The 20,699-nt window shown below is 43.9% G+C and overlaps 1 protein-coding gene across 2 annotated transcripts in view; it reads left to right on the forward strand.

Moving 5' to 3' along the window:
* Nucleotides 1–20,327, forward strand: part of LOC311489844 (phosphatase and actin regulator 1-like) — a 32,694-nt gene extending 12,367 nt beyond the window's left edge. For both annotated transcript variants that reach the window (XM_084547149.1, XM_084547148.1), the window contains exons 3-12: nt 4,828–4,908; nt 6,320–6,523; nt 6,979–7,318; nt 8,469–8,671; nt 10,158–10,314; nt 14,338–14,393; nt 15,411–15,472; nt 16,352–16,496; nt 17,724–17,796; nt 17,895–20,327. In XM_084547149.1, coding sequence (XP_084403275.1) covers nt 4,828–4,908; nt 6,320–6,523; nt 6,979–7,318; nt 8,469–8,671; nt 10,158–10,314; nt 14,338–14,393; nt 15,411–15,472; nt 16,352–16,496; nt 17,724–17,796; nt 17,895–17,910 — 1,337 coding nt within the window. In that variant the 3' untranslated portion in view covers nt 17,911–20,327. The remainder of the gene's footprint in view (nt 1–4,827; nt 4,909–6,319; nt 6,524–6,978; nt 7,319–8,468; nt 8,672–10,157; nt 10,315–14,337; nt 14,394–15,410; nt 15,473–16,351; nt 16,497–17,723; nt 17,797–17,894) is intronic.
* Nucleotides 20,328–20,699: the final 372 nt, after the last annotated feature.

Genomic DNA, 20,699 nt, shown 5'->3' on the forward strand with positions numbered 1-20,699 from the left:
TATGAGCCAATGGTTGCAAAGATGTAGCAGTTTAGCTGCAATTTTTCAGTTGTAGCCTCACATTTACAGAAAACAATTACTAAATTCCTTGAAAACCCCTTGGCCTGAATCCACTGGCATGCGTGAATAAGAGGGTAAAACGGAGATTTTGAGAAGGCATATTTAGTGAAGCTAAATCTGAACAAAAACGAAGTAAAAGACGAGTGAAACTGGAGGGAAAAAATGTAGTTTCAAGGCAGGTAGCACGGTGTAGCCTTGCTATGTTAGCATTAGCATTTTGTCCTAATCAGCTCTGATATTGGTGACCTGTAGCTCCATTATTCATCTGGAACTTTGTGTCTGCGACTGTTGTGTATCTCCTTTTTAATTGAACAACCACAAGATGACAGTGCTTTATTACTATCCTTGATGCCAGGAGTACACTGACTTGTTATAGCAACAGTCCTGTGTGTAGAATTTAGGGGGCTCTCTCAGCAGAAATGTTCATTTCATTAGTGTACAACCATGAGAAAATAGGAATTGCTGGGTCTTCCTCACCTTAAAATGCACCCTCTATATCTACATAGGGAGTACGTTAGCCCAGAATGGACAAAATTGGTTGCAGTCTGTCACTCTCACAGCTAGATGTCAGAAATTCCTACACACCTTGACTTCTTTGTTTGCTAGCAGCTTGAGGTTGTATTTGTAGTCTCCAATAGATGTCGTCAGCCAACACCAACCTGGGAAAACCTTCTGCACGGACCCCAGTGCTTTGTCATTTTCTCTCTGCTGTCGTCTGTGATACCTCACCGTCGACTCTCCCGTGACAACGGGGAGCAGACCTGCCACTGGGCGTGCCGATGTTATCAGGGATAATTGGGCACGAAGCACGCTAGAGGATTATGAATGTGTTGTGATATTAAGCAGATGAAGGCCAGCCCCGGGGAAATGTACTCTTCACCTCAGGAAGGAAGCAAGGAGGGCCTGACAGTTGGGTGTCTTATCACGCTTATCTCATTTTGGGCCTGGTAAATTTACGCAGCGAGCTTATATCGGGAAGAGATCTCACTAGGACGAGATTTATCAAAAGAACGCACGCAGTAGTCTGATGTTGTCTAATTTTAATCTAATCAGACGTCATCCGACCGCACTATAATTGCTGATTATTGGAATATATAGATATATATATATATATATTTTTTTTTTACTATTAAGGGCAAATTTCATACCTGTCTGTTGATTCAGTGCTATTACAAGGCTCTCCTTTTTAGGTGTCAAGATCCCGTTCAGCCGCGCCCAAGCCTTTTGAAGCGCGAGCCTCAACGCTCAAGCTCCTTATTGATAAAAGTCTCCGTGAAAGTTTTAATGCAGTTTTTGTGAGGCTCAGCCTGAGAGAATTGCCTCAGTTAAAGCCTCCACTTTGAGCTACTGAGCCTCAGGGTTGGGAGGATGTGTTCTGACTATCTGGGTCACTTCGCAGTGGAATATTTTCTTCTTTTTTCTTCTCTTTTTTTTTTTTTTTTTTTTTTTTTTTTATATAAAAAGCTAAGTGTAGTGTTCTCAGATCAATAGAGGCCATACTCGGATATGCCAGTTTAATTTAATATGCTCTCAGCTGAGTCTCCCCAATGAGCGTCTAATCTTCTCATCTCGGTACTGAGTGAGCGGCTGAAGTGTTGGACCATGACCACTTGGGCCGTGGTAGACATTTAAAATAGAACTTGGTTCGGTATTCAAGGTGATTTAGGGGGCAGATCGGATTTCCACACCCTGACAGGAGAGACTGCACTGTTTGTTTCTGGTATTGATAAATCTATAATGTGTTTGGTTGCTTTAATTTGTGCACCTCAGCCGCACACCGAACCTGCCAGAAGTAACCAATTTGCTAATTTTACATGTGGATCAGTTTTATTTAGCATCAGAGTTGGATAATTGTTGTGGAAAGCATATTTCTTATATGCACCAAATGTTTTTTTTTTTTTTTGCCTATGGCCCCTATTGGATCTTCCTGATGAAACGCACATGCAATCCCTCTTCTTGTGCACTAATAACGTATTCATGCTCTGCTCAGCATCCGACACGTGCCCTCTTCAGTTTTACCAGTGTCCTCTTTTGTTCTCCGAGCACACGGGCCGTCCACCAGATCTGAAGACGTAATATTCTCATTAAGGGTTTTGAGTTAATGGTATTGCGTAACTGCGTGCATCCCGTGGCATAGCAGTTATGTCATAAAGCTTTGAGTAATTACTTTTTTTTTTTTTTGGGATGAAACTGCGGTATAATCCCTGAACATATCACGGCGCTGCCAGCCTAGCGTCGACCTTTAGCCCCGGGTTTCCCCCGCTCTGGCTGGCGGTTTTAGAAATCTGTCTTTTTGATTTGTCAAACTAAATACTGAGAAACCATTTCAAATTTTTCCAATAATGCATAGTAAGCACGGTTTTTGGTATAAGAATAAAGCTTCATTCAAGGATTTAAGAGAAATAGGCAATATCTAAGTGGAAAAAAAGCATTATGAGAGCTTAATAATATCAGGCAATGGAAAAGAACATACATTTGTGTGAAGGGAACGCCTAATTAAAGAGGATTGTGGCAGGTTAATGGAGAAACACTGCCAAAGATTTTAGTGTGGATTAAATTTTCTGGGCTCACTCTTCTAATTATCCACGTACTGCTCAGCCGGCAGACATTTTTAATAGTCAGGACTGTAAATATAAAGGTTGCACATGTGCCATGGCTTACCGCGTCCTAATGCCTGTGATGTTTTGTGGAAACAACATAATCAGGTGCTTTTACTCTGGAAAAACAAATCCTCTTTGTTGGTTTCCAGGGTCAACCTTTCCGAGAAGTCTGTTTACCATCTCCTCGATATATTCGACCGAATGTTAAATTTGTTCCCTAGGGCATGAAAAATCCCGTTTTTGATGGAGCTGCCTGCATTAGCATCCCCAAATAGCATCTACAAATGGCACAATTACTTTTGATTTCACACCATCTTCAATTTACCACCTCCCAGGGCTCCAGCTGTGATGGTTTTCTGTGTGAAGTATTGGTGATATTTTGGTCACGTATTTTTACCCCCCACCAAAAATGATATAAATATATATATATATATTTTTTACTGCTTAACTAATTCTTCCCTTAGAGCTAGTCTCAAACGGGCTTCTCTTGGAGAACTTTTGAAGTGTGGAGTGATTTTGACCATCCGGTGTCCTGGAGGAACTTTTAATGGAGCATACTGTTGTAATGGAGCATGATAACATGCTCGGCTGTGGTATTTCATAACACTGAAGGACAGAGTATCCAAATTTCTGCCGTGAAGGGCTGCCACGCTGACATTTTTCTTATTTTGGGCTTTTAAATTGACCTTGTTGAGAGTTCAAGCTGCCAGTTTTTTTTTTTTTTTCCCCAGTCTACTCTGAAAATGTTTTACCACTGAACAACCTCTGACAGAGCAGAAACAACGTATGTAAAACAACGTGTCTGGGGTCATTAAGCAGGTCTTACAGGGGCCTGCAGGACGGGCCCTTCTAAGCACGGCGCTCTAGCGGCATTGCTCATCCTCATTTCACATTCTTGATTGGTTCCTATGCAGTGCTCGGCTTTGAAAACGTGTTTTTTGAAAACGTTCGGCCTGCCGATAGAAGATCTGAGCCTATAAATAGAAGCAAACGTCTAGCTATGGGACATGCCATCCCGTGCATAATGTATCACTGCAAGAAGTGTTTCTGGAAATGCTCTTTTCTCCGTTATCTTTGTTAATCACGACCAGTGGTTTTAGATTTAACGGCTCGGAAGAGACAACTAATTATCTTTTACGGCAAATTTTAGGAGTTGTTAGGCTTCGTCTAATGTACCAAATACTGGACAAATGAGGTGCATGTGGTTATGTTAATGATCACTACAAACCCTTGTGTTCCATAAAAGGGTACTGGAGCAGCTTGGATTAAAAATGCACAGATTTTTATTCTTTTATTTTTCCACTGCAGCGCCCGGCTGTCGCTAAAGTCCTAGCTGCTATAATCAATAGTGACAATCCAGAAAATCCATTAAAGCCATGCCTCATGAAAGTAGAACGTTTTCCTTTCCTGGGAAAATGTTCTGTTCTCCAGACTTTTTTTTTTAAGATCATGACATTCTTTTAAAGTCGCACATAGGCGTATCTATTTGTTACGACGCGATTGTCTTAGCTAGTTAAAATATGCTGATATAAAATGACAAAAAAAAAAAAAACGGTGATGGTTGCAGGCACTCGAGAGCACAGCCTACAAGTATGACTTTACTGAGATGTAAAAAATCATTGTTTTTACTTAAATACTGAGAATGGAAGGCCAAAACCCGTCTACGAAACGGCGAGCCAGTCGGTGCTGCGTGCGATTTTTACCTCTGCTGCTCGTCCCAGACTGTGCTGAGGGCGAGATGTACCAGCACTTTCTTTGAGCTCCCGTTTATCAGGTCAAATCCTTCCATCGCTGATCTGACCGCTAATTATCAGGCCGCTGAGCTCCTTAAAACTCCCGAGCCGGAAAGTGTGTTGTGTCACCATGGCAACCGGTCACCTGGAGTTGCTGCGGCATAGTTGTCACCCTTTGGTGTGTTTCTAATACAGTTGTTTAGACATGTATCGAAAAAAATTTAAACCCCCAAAATTAAACTAAGATGCATGCTATTTCTATGGATGACAGTAAATACATCTGTTTGCTTATTCTCTTACTCATTGTATTTCTGCAGCCATGTTTACATCCTCTATGGGCGGCCTTTTCCACGTTATGCTTCTCACATGTGCCTTAAATCACTCGGGGACAAATATAGTTGTTGTTCTGAATCTGAACCCTCTTCTTCTCACAGCTTTGGAGAGGAAGATGTCGGTCCGACAGAGCAGAGACGAGCTCATCAAGAGAGGAGTGCTGAAGGAGATCTTTGAAAAAGGTGAGCCGATTTCACGCCCCTTGTACAGTCTGATTTAACGGAGCGGGGCAGGGGAAGTGTCTGGAATTTCTGTAGAATCTACAAGAGGGTTAGACGTGGCGTGCTAAATTGGGAGGCCTTCGGTTATTCATCTCTTCATTAATCAGCCGTCTCTGGCGCGCGCTCTTCCGAGATTTGGCACGGGGCATCAAGAGATGTAATCGTTCATCATAGAAATTTTGTAGCGCTTCATAAACTCTTTGATCTTGATTTGATGTGCCGCTGACATCCCGCATTCAAAGCTGGAGAAGATATTCGAAGCTGACAGCGGGCGGCTCGGTGCCTCGGGATAAAAAAATAAATAAAATAAAGTTGGAGGAACGGAGAAAGTACACGGACTCTTTCCAAGACGCAAAGAGAAAGGAAACGTGACCTTTTTTATATTGATATTGTGGACATTGTTTGACGTTAAAGCCTAAACAAATCACCTATTGAGTGCGAATGTAATTTGGATATTGTATTCATAGGATGCAAGGCGCCTCTCCTCAGCTTTTATTTATGCACATCATCTGTGCCGCTCCTAAGAATGCATGTAAATGATGCCAGGTGTGCTCAGTTCTTCTGCCCAGTGAAAACCCAGTGTGCACAGATTGATAGATGCACAGTATCTGGTCTTGTGCATTCAGAACAAACATTTAACGTGTCCGCGATTGGCTGGCGGATTGTAATCGGCTTTAACCGCTCGCCACCTTTGACAGGAACCCTGTGTGCCTGGATTTACTGCGGCGGCGCACCAGCCAAACCCCGTCACTAGCCTTGATCCAAATTAGATGCTGCAGAGTCAGTCCGCCATCTCCACGATTTAAAAATAGTGTACAATCCAATCCTTCTTTAAGAACATGCTTCAAAACGAAGGCTTTAAAATGAGCTACAAGTACAGCATGACAGCTTTTTTACAATACGACAACTTCTGACTTATATATCGGGAGTTGCTAAAAAAAGAAATCCCTGTGGGAGGGACTTTAATTTTTTCCCATATTTTACAAGCGTTCCTGTGGTTTTCTGCATAAAAGACTCCTCTGTCAATATGCAGTTTGGGGAAAAGGGGCCTCGCAAAATCAATTCATTGTTTGTCAGAATATGTGAGCAGCGTTGCGATTTGCCTTGTCAGCCCTAAAATGTGATCACGCAAAAAGGCCATCAAACGGCTCAGAACTGTAAAAGCGCCCGCGAGCAGAAGTTCTGCCAAACTGCTCGTCTGCCGCCGTTCCGGGGTCTGGTTTGCGCTGATAAAAAGCTCTCGGGTTGTTAAACAGCCGCAGCCCCCGTTGTCTCAAAACGTCCCGGAGTTCATTTTAAACTTTGTTTGAACAGTCAGTTCGGGAAGTGTCTTATTTTCGACGCCGTTTTCTCTCTCTCCCGCCTGTTTCAGCTACGGTTGAATTCCGATCCTCAATGGACGGCAGCGTCTGCACTCAGGAGCCCCCTCTTAAGTCGTCTATGGTCCTGACCACCAAGAAATCTGTCACCTTTCCAGGTGACCATCAGGACACCCCTGCCAAGCCACCACTCTACCACAAACAACCTCCTGCTCTCCCTCCAAAGCCTTTCTCTAGGATCCCAAACCATAACACAGGTCAGTTAATGGTCATTTCCAGCTCTAATTACTCTCTCTTGTCCATTTCTCCGTACTAATATCCAGTATTTACTGAATCAACTGCATGCTGACCTTTTATTTGTTTATTCATTACTGTGAACAGTATTGGACTCAGTACTTGTTTGGATGGATGAGCCATGACTGCTTTTGCTTTAAGCTGTACCTGCACTGCCGCACATGTGCGTCGGATTATAGTAGTCTCATTAAATTCCCCCTCGGTTAGGTCAGCTGGACTCTCTCTCTGTCATTGTCGATCTGTCAGTAGAGGCAAGTGGCATTACTCTGGCCTAATTCCCGCCACTCTGCACTGACGTCTGAGCCATGTCTGATCATCCATGAGCTCTGTTTATCTGTCTGCAACAGCAAACCCACAGAACGTGCTGTAAAACAGCAACAGCAGAAAACATTCAGCAACCCATCTCTTTGTCCTCTAGATTCTTGCCAGCCGATGAAGTTGCCCTGCATGCCGGGTGGTAAGCACTCTCCGCCTCTGCCTCCCAAGAAAGTGATGATTTGTGTGCCTCCAGGGGGGCTGGACTCCTCTTCCTCCCCGTCCCCAAACCCCCTCAGCGCTCTGGTCCAAAAGTGCGGACCTCCCCAGGGCATGCCGCCCCACCACATCGCCCTGCTGCCCTCGCAGCTCGCCGGCCTGTCCGGCTTCCACCAGAGCCACGGCCACCCGCTCCAGCTACAGTATGGCAGCTTACACACCCCCAGCCGGATCATCGAGGAGCTCAATAAAACCCTGGCGCTCTCCATGCAGAGGTTTGAGAGGTCAGTAGCTGCCTGAACTCAAGTCATTAAATCTGATTGTGTGAGGGATTTTCTAACATTCCCTATCTTATTTGTCTGTACTTTACATATTCTAGTTAGATTTGTGTAGTTTTCTTTATTTATTTTTTTTAAATGTGCATATCTTATGTAACAGAACTATAGTTCAGAATGGTCTGCTGGTGACAACACGTTTCCTCTATAAATAATTATTTTCCTTCACTTTACGAGTCTCCGATCAGCGCAAAAGCTGTTGCTAAAATGGCACTAATCCAAGCAATAACCGAAAAGAAAGCATTAGAAGAATTAGCCTGTTTATTAGCCCGTATTTTTTTTATTTTTTTATTTTTTTGCTTTTTTGCAGCGGCAGCTTGTCCACTATTTTCAGATCACACTCTGGAGTTATTGAGGCCGCGTCCTGGCAGCTCCGTAGGACTGTGGTGCAGGTCTAAATCGGCACACTGCCTCACAGGGCAGCATGGCCTAATTTTTAAGTAAATGTGTGTATGTGTGGGGCCCGGGCGCGTGGAGTAGGCGTCCCTCCAGCAGTTGGCCTGACATAACATGACCAGCTGCTCTTTACAAGAGCCGCGTTTTCTTCGCGTTCGGAGAAAAAGGGACACGGTAGCGGATTGGACATTATGTAATCTCCTACATTAGGATCTCTTTTTTTCACCGAAACCGTTTGGGCAACGGGATGAGGAAGCAATGGAAGTTATGCTTTTCACGTTGCTATGAATTTACACAAGTTTGTATAATTCTCCTCCTCTGTGTAGTTGAGAGAATTGCATGGCGTTGCGTAGGACTGCACAGAATCGCACTTAGTTTGTATTCAGGCTGTTTGTACTCCACATTCATTCAGCTGCCGTTCTACGTCTCTCCTCCTTTAATACTTGGATTAAAACTCCACTAAGCCATCATAACGCTCTGTACCAGAAGTAAGAGGCCCATTTATTGTTTTGGCACGAGAAGGGTTTCCTAGGGATATTGTTTCAATAATACTGCATGTAAACGGAGATGAAATATGAGTTTTTTTCCCCGTTTGAATCCTTTTAGCAAGGCCAAACGGTATGGCCATAAACATGATCCGTTACATTCATACGCAAAATTTGAGTCAAAATCACCCTCACACATCTCCCTTTCCCTCCACCAGTTCCGCTTTGCACGGCGGTGGTCAGTGCGGTCCCCTGGACAGGAGAGAAGTGCCATCTGTGATCATCGACTACGAGGACGACAAGGAGAACATGCCCAGCGAGTCGGACTACGAAGACCTGCCCAGCATGTACAAGGACGACGATGACGATGACGTGGATGACGACGAGGACGACGACGAGGACGACGACTCCATATTCACAAGTAAGTGGCGGCAAACAACAACAAAAACAAAGGCTTAGATCACACACATTTGCCATCATCGTCTCGTTTTAGGAATTAGGAATATTTATTGTAAAGGAAAAGTGTAAATGAAGGCAGTATGTTTCTGAGAATGAAGAAATGCCACAACATTAAAACCACTGGCTGAAGGAGTAAATAACTTTGACCATCTTGTAACAATACAACTTTCTGCTGGGAAACTTTTGAACCTGGTATTTGTGTGGATGTTATTTAGACATGTAGCACCCACCTAGACCAGACCAGGCACCCCCACCCCGTAGCAATGACACTCATTGATGGGAGCAGCCATCCCCAGCAGCATTGCAGCCTCACAAACACACAAAAACAACTTAAAAAACATGAAAAACAGCACAAGGTGTTGACCTGGCCTCCAAATTCACTAGATCCCAAACTGATCAAGTATCTGTGGGGTGGACTGGAACAAGCCTGATCCACAGAGGCCCCTCTCCTCAACCCATAGGACCCAAAGGCCCCCCACTAACAACATTCTGTTTCCAAACACCACAGGACACCCTCAGAAGGTCCATGTCCATTCTCTGATGAATCGCAACTGTTTTGGAGGCACAAAGGAGATCTACACAATATTAGGCAGGTGGTCATAATGTTATGCCTGATCGGTTTAAGTGCGCCTTTGCAGGAGATTTGTTGGTCACAGATTTGTTGAAATATCTCATTGACTCACCGAGTTCACCGTAAGGTGCTTGGAACTCAAATGTAGGCTGACCTTCAAAGCCAAAATTAGGTTCGCAGAAGTGCATCCAGCATCACGCCGTCACCCAGCACTTTCATGCTCCACTCCTCCAAACTAAACTGCTGAACTCTGCAGAATACCTTGTATTTTTGGCACATTAGAGTTTTTCAGAGGTTGTGGTTGGTCGTGCGTGATGAAATGTCCCAATATGCCACATCACAGGTTTAAGGCTTGCTGAAAGTAGTCCTTTAGGGTACAGGAACTACTTTTTTGGACCTGCTTCATCTGCAGTGTGAGAAGAGATATCGCTGGTCCTTCCTTCCTGCTTCTATCAGACCACAGATACACCTGAACTCAAATAACTTTTTTCCATGTGTTATATATGCACATAATTCGTAAATAAAACGTTTTCTAGAGTATTCATCCAATGCCTCAATGCTTACTGCTACTTGTTTATACCTTCTATACTTTTGTTCTTTTTTTGCTCTGATCCTGCTGTCCCCTCCACTGGGTTAACACTGTAAATTTCCCCCAGCGTGACATCAATAAAGGATTATCTTATCGTATTTTAGGGTGTAGTCTGGATATAGAAGACAGAACCATGGAGTAAAGATGTAATCGTATAAATAACAGTCTGATGCTAAGATTTTACACCAGTTCTACCATTTCGAAGTCCAAAATCCAAGGTATCATTTCTCTGAAACATCTGGGACAATGAGCACTCGTGATCTTTTGGCCATGTTGTTTGTGTTCCAGGTACCCTGGCTCAGAAGGTGCTAAGAAAAGACTCTCTGGCCATCAAGCTGAGTAACCGTCCTTCCAAGAGAGAGCTGGAGGAGAAAAACATCCTGCCCATGCAGACAGATGAGGAGAGGCTGGAGTCTAGGCAGCAGATAGGCACCAAACTCACCAGGTGAGAGGCAAGCTTCTCACACACACACACACGCACACATGCACCCCTTTCTGGTGGGGGTTCAGCAACATCTGTCGGGCAACGGCGCCGGCTCCTCTCAGCCAAACCGAGCGTTTTGTCTTGCTTTGGGCGGACGGTGCTCAATATCCTGCCTGAAAGAACCGTGACTCAGTCCAAAGCTGATATGAGCCTTCTTTTTTTTAATTCAAACGCTATTATATTCTTTCATTTTGTCTACTCCTCAACATCCGATAAGGATAAACGCATTATCTCGTTAAAACGAGTCTCTGAAAATGGAGCTGACCTAATTTCATCGATGCAACCCCCCCACCCTCTCGTTTTTCCTTCTCTTGTCTTGTCTCTAGCATGCTCTCTCTCTCTCTCACTCTCCTCTCTTTCTTCCTGCTGCCTGACTTCCTCCCTCGCTCACTGAATCACCACGGTGATGCATGTGCCAAACTATCTCCACCCGACTCCTCCACACAGCAGCACCACGCAAGCCACTTCATACCAGCAGTTTGCACACACACACACACTAGACTGGCGCAGTATGTACAAATCATAGGAGTTTGTATACATATGTTGAGGTCACAAATGTGAATTCTACTAACTGAAAAGATCAAACGGTATAATGTTTTCCCCCAAAGGGTGACAAGCCTCATTTGAATTCGCTGTGTTCTTTGAACATGACTTGCGTGGCTAAATGAGGGGATGTAATGATGCGCCGAGAGGAGAGGAGACTGCGAAGTAAAAATGAAAGCCCGTGTAACACAATAAGACGCGAGATGTGGGAAATATGGTTGCAGAGGACAGAGTATTATCTAGAGATGCTGGCACACGAGCCGCTATTCCCCACTGTGACTGGAACACGGTGCATGTTCCCAGAAGGCCTGCCTGCTTAGTTGTCATGTTCCCAAAAAGCTCCATGTCCTCTGCAGCGTCATCTTGTGCACACTTCCCAATTTCGCTCTTTTCTAACCAAACGCAGTCGTGTCCTGTGAAGCCGTTGCTCGAGCTGAGCCAATCGGAATTGATTATGATAATGCCGTTCTAGGACACGCTGACCTAAACTTAGTTTTGACGACCTGATTCGGTGACAAAACCCCGGAGAGGGAAGAAAAGCGCTTCAGCTTTTGCCCTTGAAGAAAGTTAATAAACACTGGTCTGTTTTTGGCTGGTAGACATCTGAATAGATCATATTTTCCACGTGAAATGACAGTTAGGTTGCCTGTTAAAGCATGCAAAAAATCCTAAGCCTAGTAGCATTGGCCATAATTTGCGAGAACACTACTACAGGGTGACTTTTGGCTCCTAGAGGCCACCATAGCTAACGATTTAGCAAGCTAACAAACATGTAACTTAATTAAAGAATATGAAAGGCATTTCAAAATGTCTCTCATAAAATGTGTATAGCCTAAATCCCCTAGCCCGCAAACGTTTAGTGGGGAATTTTGGTCTTGATTTGCTCGATTTCATTATGCTCGATGTAGACCTGCCAGGCTAATCAAATCTTTACGTGGTGCGACACACAGACGAGTAACACAGATATAGTCATACACGTCATCTGAAAACTCTATACATCTGACTGAGTAGTAGTTTAATGAAACTGTTAACATATATTGTTAAACCAGCAGTAATAATAGAGCACTTGTGACGGTCGAACAAACACATCTTGTAATGTGCAATGTAGAAATGACTAGTCACTGCAGCCTATGGGTATTTGCGAGTATGCAAAAAATAAGGCAGCATGACTGTTTACAGATGCGGTGTTGTGCGAATTTCATTATGCCCAATGAAGACACATTGACGCATTATCACCATTATGCTGACGGGGTGGAAGCAGTTGCCTTTTTACATCCACCAGACACAGATTAAAATTAGCATTCATCTAGAGCTGTGTCTCTTTAGCAGTGGGCCCACTCCAGTATCTTCACCACATAGTTATCGTCTGTTAGTTGTTTGGTGCTGGGTAGAGAGCGTACGGTGGGTTTATCAGTTTTTGACTGATGCCTGTTGCTGGATGTGAGATTAATAACAGTGAAAGTGAGTCGAAACAGTAAAGTTGTGGACTATGAGACGGAAACTGTTGGCTAAATGACGATAAATGAGGACTGAGATGATAATAACTCTTTCACATGCTAATTGTTAATTTGAAAATATTAATGTGTGCAAACTTTTTATTACTTAATCTCATCTTGTGTTTCTTTGTTTTGCTCAGAACCTGAAGACTTTCTGACAGAGCTTAAAAAGAACTTGTTTACAGCAGAAACACTTCAGGACTGTGTGCCATTCACATGGGTGTTTGTTGATTTTTACTGACACGGCTCTGCTGTAGCGCTCGGGCTATGCCGAGAGAAGCTCCGGCTTGAGAGTCGGTGTCTCGGCTTTTCCGGAACGAGCGAGAGAAGAAATGACACGAGATGAGACGAGCTCGTCTGAGCACAGGCCCAACTCTGCATACAGTAGCTTATTGGGCTGAGCACTTCCAGATGGCAGGCACATCTAACAAGAGGGAGACAATTATTGATCTGGTGCCTTCAGGTTCTTGTCTACTTTTAGATTTCTGACACAGTGCTATAATAAGAGTCCCCCCACCCCACCCCGCTGAAAGCATTCCGTGTGACCTTTTTGCGCATCGTAGTCATTCCAGCCACTCACAATATAGGAAACTAGAGACAATCTGCACCATCTCATATGTTGCACATAATAAAAAGACGACGAGTCGCGTGTAAGTGTGTGCAGCGGATTTGCGATGGGACCTTTTCAGCTGGCATTTGAAGGTGTCATAATCACATTTTGCCTTAGTCAGCGTCAGGTGGGAGCTGAGTCTTGAGGAATGTCTGGCTTTTGCAGACTCATTCCTGGACTGCACCAACTTATGACCAACGTATAAACTTATAATCAGTCGTTCAGTTAGAAGAAGGGAACGGGTGATCATTTAGGAGTGAAGATTTGGGAAGCGCACCTTGCAAACCTTTCATATTGGCAAAAAAAAAAATATAGACTGTAGGGCTATAAATAACTTGTGCTGCAGGTAAGGTAGATAATGTATATTTAATTCAGTTAGGGTCTAGCACTGCATTTTACTCTTGGAGCTGGGAGTTGCTTTCAAGGACGAGAAGTAAACGCTGGGAAAAATGTACAGGATCGAAGAAAAAAAAAAACTGAACAGCCTCGGTTCTTTGTCATTTGGGTTATGCAAGATATTGGTCACATTCCTTTGAGACCACTTTTAGATGAGGTTTGCTCTGTGACGTGGTGCATTATCATGCTGGAAGTGGCCGTTAGAAGATGGCTAAATCGCGGCCAAAAAGGATGCACACGGTCAGCAGCGATGCACGGATAAGTTGTGGCACTTACGTAATGATTGATTGGTTTTAAATGGCTCGAATTGTGCCAAGGAAGCATTCCCCACACCATTACACCGCCTACAGGTTGACACAATTCAGATTAAGTCCACAACAGAAACCCAGAGTCATCCAATCAAGCTACAATTTCATGCCTGTTTTCCTGAGCTCATGTCTGTCCGTATGTGTTTGCTCCTTTGACTCTCGGGAGTGAAAATCCGAGTAGGTCAGCAGATTTAGATTCAAGCTCATCTGAAAGCAAAGTCACTGAGGTCCTGTTTCTTTCCATCATGATGCTTGATGTAAACATTAACTGAAGCTCAACCCTTTACTTGTGTGATTTTTATGCGGTGCACTGTTGCCACATGTTTCCTGCGGTTCCTGGTGAGCGCCCGTACCCGATTGGTTGTAGAACTACCCAATTGCATGCAGAGATATTTTTTCTCTTGCCCTTGACCCCTTCTGTCAGTTACCAGACTCATATTCTGGTAAGAACTGAATCTGGTTCGCCTGGCTACGCATCAGGAACCGCAGAATAAGAACGGTCACGTTTATCTGGTTTTCTTTTAAAAGATCGACGTGATTATACATGACTGCGTTAGAAACGTTTCGCTTCAGCGTTGACTTGCTGACCCCTGTGATTATATGCTGACGATGAATGTGTGTTTCCCACCAGGCGCTTGAGTCAGAGACCCACAGCGGAGGAGCTGGAACAAAGGAACATCCTTAAACGTGAGTCTCTCGTGCGTTTAATACCTCTAAGCTGCGAAAAGTAAAAGGGTGAACCGTTTGACAGAAGTGTCACTTTAACACTGGAGCATGAGTCCATATTTGCGGCAGCCTGCAGTGCACGCAGACTTGGAGACCTAGTTATGCGAGTGCCAGTGGCGTACGTCTCTGCCGTTCGTTGTTTCTCCTTGGTTTGTCTTTTCATGTGTGGCAGGCAGGCAGCAGGGCTCCCCGAGGAGCCATGTCCAGAGAGACTGGTTTCTTAGCTCAAACAGTTGCAGTATCAGAGAGAAGCAGTGCCGCTGCCAGGGACTCTGCGGCTCTTGCATCAAAGACTGATTTACCAGCAGTCCCCGGTTTCCCAGAGGCCGATGCGTGATTGGCATAGTGCGGGAGGAAAACACGCAGCCGAAGAACTCCTGAGTGACAAGTCATGTCCTCCCCATCAATCACACACGCGTACAATACCAAGGTTAAACAAACAGGACTTTAGTCTGCAGAGAGGCACACATCCAGAACTGCAAGCACTACTAGAGATACAGTATGCGTTCGGCATAAGCGCAAATGGAGGCTGGTGAAGCTTTCGCAAACACAAGCAGTGTCCCAGTATGGTTGTTGCTTACACTCGTCTTTTAACTGGAGCTTTCTGTAATCGGATCTGCAGTACAGTACATAACATAATCAGCAATTCCCCATCTTAAAAGAAATACATTTAAAGTTATTTAAAAAAAAAAAAATAAAAAAATGTAATCACTTGATTATGAACATGGACCGAAAAAAGCCCAGGGACAACTTGAAAGGAACAAAGCAATCATTCTCCCCTGATACCCATCCCTAATCGCGTTTAACAGCCAATGATGGGATCTATTTTAAGCGTCGAGAAATGCACCCAGTTTAGTGTGAATCTAATGAGCCGTATTATGCAAATAACGTGTTTGTCCCGCTTTTGAAAGTTTTCGAACCGTTTGCACTGTTTGCCCGCTCTCTAATTCCTCGCCCTCTCGTTTTTTTTTTGCGCAGCTCGCAACGAGCAGGAGGAAATAGAGGAGAAGAGGGAGATCAAGCGGAGGCTAACGCGAAAGGTGAGTCCAAAATAGCTGCAAAGGTGCAAACCCGCGCCTGCTCTGCGGGCGCCCGGAGGGGGTAAATCGTGGGCCAGGATAAACAAACGCTGCGACACTGACTCATCTGTTGTGAGAGGTGTAATCTAGTGTGTTGCAGGCCGGGCGTTGTACATCTCAGGTTTACCCCAGGAGACGCCGATGCCCTCGTTGCCCTTGGACCGTTCAGCGTGTTGGCTGCCAAATCCTTTGACCCCGTAGGGAGGTGTTGAGCATGTTCCCAACACCGTCAATTACAGTTTCTGCTCACCTGCAGACACACGCCTCGAAACAATAATCTCGCCGCTGTTGGAAGTCTTACGGAGGCTTTTTTTTGAGGTTCTCAATTTGTGTTTTATTATCTAATAAGAATAGAAAGTTGGTCTGTATCTTTTGTCTTTCTACAAGCCTGTACTGATACTATTCTAACATATTTTGTTATGAAGTTGCGTTGACGGTAAATAAAATGAGAGGGGTATTAAATAGTTTAATTTCAGCTGACGTTCTGTTGGTTTTTTGACCGAGGATTTCCAAGAAACATAGATTGTTGAGATCTATGGAAAGACAGCCGTTTCTTTTCATCATGATCATAAGTGGTATCTCAGAACGCCGTCAGTGCCTCCAGCCTTCATGTGACACTGGATCTCAAGAGGGAGCGCTCAAGTGATGTGCTCAGAAGTTTGTCCTTTGTCGGTTTAATAATAATAATGACCTCATCCAGTGAAGAGGAACTGAAACGTTGAAGCTGACGCACTTTTATCTGATGCACCTAAGTGATACTGAATGTGCGAGACTTTAGAGCTGGAACATAGAGAGGCTGCTAACCATGACTTTTTTATTTTTTTCTTCTTCTTGTTCCAGCTGAGCCAGAGGCCCACTGTAGAGGAGCTGAGACAGGCCAAAATCCTCATCCGATTCAGTGACTACGTGGAGGTGTCTGATGCCCAGGACTACGACAGGCGGGCAGATAAGCCCTGGACCCGCCTCACAGCAGCTGACAAGGCCAGTGTTACTTAAACTGATCTTATAGTTGAACAGTTAAGACAAATCCATCCCTGCCTGCTTTTAAGTGATCACAATTTAGCCCATCTCTGCCACCTTTGTGCTTCATATGAGAGTAATGGTAAGAGTAATGGAAGAAGGATGTTTTCCTCCTCCCTGATTATGGCAAGTTCCACCTCAGCCGTTTGGCTTTCCCTCTGTGGGTAAACACCCTGAAGCGGTCCCGATGCTCGATGTCCAGTGATCTCTACCTCCGACTTTTAATGAAGTCTAGCTTTTTGCTGAGCAGATATTCCGCCGTCTTTTCTTTGATGATGCATTCCTCTGACCCCTCCGGGTCAAACCCGAGGACCACACAGAGAGTCAGCGTTTTGATTACGCAACAGCTCCTTTTACATAAGGGAGTAATTGGATAAGCAGTGTGCCTCAAGACCCCCACCCCCCGGGCACATTACGGCTCTGCTGACGTTATTTTGTTTTTTGTTTTTTTTTTTCCTTTGAGCACCCAGCACAAATTTGAATTACATGTTGTTCTGCCCTCATAGACGCATCCTCCCCGAGCAATGACATCACCTGGCTGGGGTGCTGTCGCGCATGACGCTGTAGAGAAGATGTAAAGTTGTTAAAAAAGGGAGAGGAAAAAAAAGACTTCTACTGCTTTACTGCTCCAGTGTTTCGACTTGGAATAAGAAACAGATTGGGTTAATAAAATAAAAAAAATGGTGGGTTGAGGTCTGCATGTGTAGTTACACCACAGTGTCACCTGCTGAAATAGTCAGAGCACTGCAGCCTTTACTTCCAATCGTGTCATGATTTTTTTCACACTGCAAATGTGGGTTATTTTCAGCTTTTGATCCAAGGACTCCAACACCTAAATACAGCTTTAATGTACTAAAAATAAACTCGCCTTGCTTGAAGCCAATTTTTTTTTTTTTTTGTGTTTAAATCCACGCTGCTTTAATCCAACACTTCATTATTGTTAAAAACACAAAACGGAGCCAACAACAGATTGTATATTACTGTATGTTAGGGCTGAAGTCTCCGGAGGCGAACTGAACTGAAGGCTCTTGTGATGCGAGGAGAGAATTCAGCAGAGCCTTGAGATAAGCGTAAATAATGCATGAAGCATACTAAAAGGAGGTACAGTCTGCGCTCGGAGGCTCCTGTTTGTGTGCTAAACCTTTGCAGCTTTTCTCAATCTTCCTTCATGTTCGTCCTCTTCTGCAGGCAGCTATAAGGAAGGAGCTGAACGACTTCAAGAGCAACGAGATGGAGGTGCACGAGTCGAGCCGCCATTTAACCAGGTAATGTGCCCAACGAGTCGGCCCGCGCGTGACCGTGAATGCTCGTGTATTTAGAGTTCTAGCTGATTTATTTTATTTTTTTATGTTTGCATTTCTAGGTTTCACAGACCATAGTAGACCATCACTGTCTCGAGCAGTGCCGGACCGGCGCTCTCCTCCACTGAGAACCTTAAGTGCTGGACAGTAAAATGGTGCCCGTTTCTACGACAAGGCCATGTCTTCTGAAATGCCTTTTCAAGACCCACACAACTGAGTCGGTACTACGCCACAAGACGCAGACACCCACTACTCCATCCACTGTAGTAGCACATAATGACTCCAGTTGATTCACATTGCCCCTCTGTGGAATTTGCTCGACCGTCTCCCAAATCTCTCTGCTGGGCTCTCAGGCAGGCGCTCAGCTCTGCGGTGACGGCGGAAGAAATATTATTTTTTTTTTTTCCCGGTTTGCAGCTGCAACATCTGCCGAGGGCAACTGTATTTTGGTTCTTTAATAATAACACCATTAGACTTGTCTCAGTGGACATGTTGTTATCCCACTTCTCGATTATGCTCCGGACTCCTTTAGCCCTAATGGGCGACTCTGGGCGAGGACGCAGGGCCCGAACGTTCCGAGCCCACCACGTCAGCAGAGGATCCGCCTTCACCGCATCTGCCGGGACCTCTGATACGTCTGAGAATGACACACACGGGAAAGAAAGAGGCGTCCAACGTTAGAATCATGTGCAATATTTCTTCTTTTTTTTTTCCCTTCTGCTTCTCCTAGACTTATAGCACCCCCTAGGGTTCTCTCTGTGTCATTACTATGTAGTCTGACTTCATAATGTGCAATTCTCTCACTGTACCGACATCTAATTGCTAACTGTGAATTCGAGGGTTTCGGCTCAGGCCTGCGCTCTCTCCAAATGTACATTTTGTTCATACCGAAGAAGAAGAAGCTACATTTAAAGAAGAATCCCGCTTGACCAAGTTTTATCCATTTTCACAGTCTTAGAAATTTAATGTAAAAAAAAAAAAATTGCAGCTGGTAGATTACATTCTGGTTCCAGTGCAAACGATTTCTATATATATATTTTTTTGTCAGGTTTAATTGTTTTTAAATAGAGGCACTCGGATCACCAACGGTTGATTTCCATGTTTGTACTCATCTCAGCACTTTGAATTTGAGTGTTTTTTTTTTTGTTTTTTTTTTAAACTGAACATCAAGAGGTGAATCTCGACATTGCTATCTGTTTTATTTTTATTTCTTTGTTTGCAGCGGTATGTCAAATGATGACGCTGCTCATAGCGTGCGTTGTATTATACACTTTACTTTTATACTTGTGTCACTCGAGCTTTTGACGAAGCAATACCCGTTGTTTGTAGGGAAAATGTTAAACTGCAGGTGTAACCCCCCCCCTCCCCTCCCCTCATTGTTTTTTACTGTGCACATACACTATGCCTGCACTTCAGGGTTTTAAGTTTTCTTTTATATGTTTCTTTAGAAAGGCTTTATTACGGAGGACTTTTTCAGCATTTTTCTTGACTGAGCCACCCAAAAATATCTGCCTCTTTGACAGCTTTATGGACAGACAAGGTTCGATCGTTTTAAAAAGACGAGCGCTGATTCGGTGCACTCGCCGAGTCAGGATTTTTAAATATTCCCCATCGCTTAAATTCCTTGCACTGTTAAGAGTTTGGCTTTACGACGGCCGCTTTTTTCGAGGGTTGGGGTCCACGTGTGTAAAATATGGTCGGGTTTCTGAGCTGTAACCGGTTTGTCTTTACACTTTAATGATATCGATCCTACACCAGTTATTCCAGTGCTCATGAGCTTTACGTGCACAGAATATTTTTTATTATTTTTTACTTACTTTTAAAGTTGCAATATGGAATTCTCGTCGGGTGGGGAAATTGTTGAAAGGCTGTTTGCCGCCTACTGAAATCTGCAAAGGAACATGTGTTCTCTCTTATTTTCAAGGTCTTGATCGGTGATAGATGACCCAGTAAAACCTGGGAAGTGACGACATAAAAGTAGTTTTTGCACTGCATGGTTTGTATGTGAAATAATAGAGGGTTTTTCTTTTCTTTTGTTAGTGTTTTGACCAGTTTCTCATCAAAAATCTGTACACTAGTCATTCTTTTGTCACATTGTCCCATGTTTCAAAAAAAAAATCTTTATTTCATTGGGTCATCTAATCACAGCGACTTTGACATATGAGATTTTTTAAGTTAGAACCAGCTTCTTTATGATCTCACATTTTTTTTTGCTTTATTTTATTTTTAATTTTCCATCCAAATGGTTCAGTACGATGAAGCCTAATAAGAATGAATCTCTACAAATACAACCCATTTTCAGCTCCTTAACGAACAACCTGAGCCAGTGGGCTGAGCATGAGGTTTTCCATGTTGCTGGAATCAAGGAACATGAATTCAGCAATAATCTGTTTCCTTTTACATGCCGGTGGAGCGACTGAACAAATCTGAAAGCGGCCATTGTTTTTCATTTCTGAAATGCCATGTAAAGGATACATCATGCCAATTAAATTCCATTTCTGAATGCATTTGCACTTTCTGCGTTATTATTTGCACATTTTATACTTTTTCTTGTCTTGGGAACGAAAGGATGCCACATCGTATGATGGAATTGAAAAAGACCAAACCAGTCATGCTGAACATTCTCCACGGCTTCTCCAGACCCTTTCACATCCGTTTCATGTGCTCTGGGTGAATCTGCCAATTCTATGTGTTCTATGATCAATCCAAATTGAGCTCCACAGCGCCGGGCAGTGAGCTAGCCAGCCCGCTAGAGGACGTCAGGCCCTCAGGCCAACCTCATGAAGTTTGTTTCTGATTGTTTGGTCAGAGACATTCACACCTGGGGCCTGCTTTTGTAAGACTATGGCAGTCCTCATCCTGTTCCT

This window comes from Chelon labrosus (genome assembly GCF_963514085.1).
Source record: "Chelon labrosus genome assembly, chromosome: 6".
Lineage (NCBI taxonomy): Eukaryota > Metazoa > Chordata > Actinopteri > Mugiliformes > Mugilidae > Chelon > Chelon labrosus.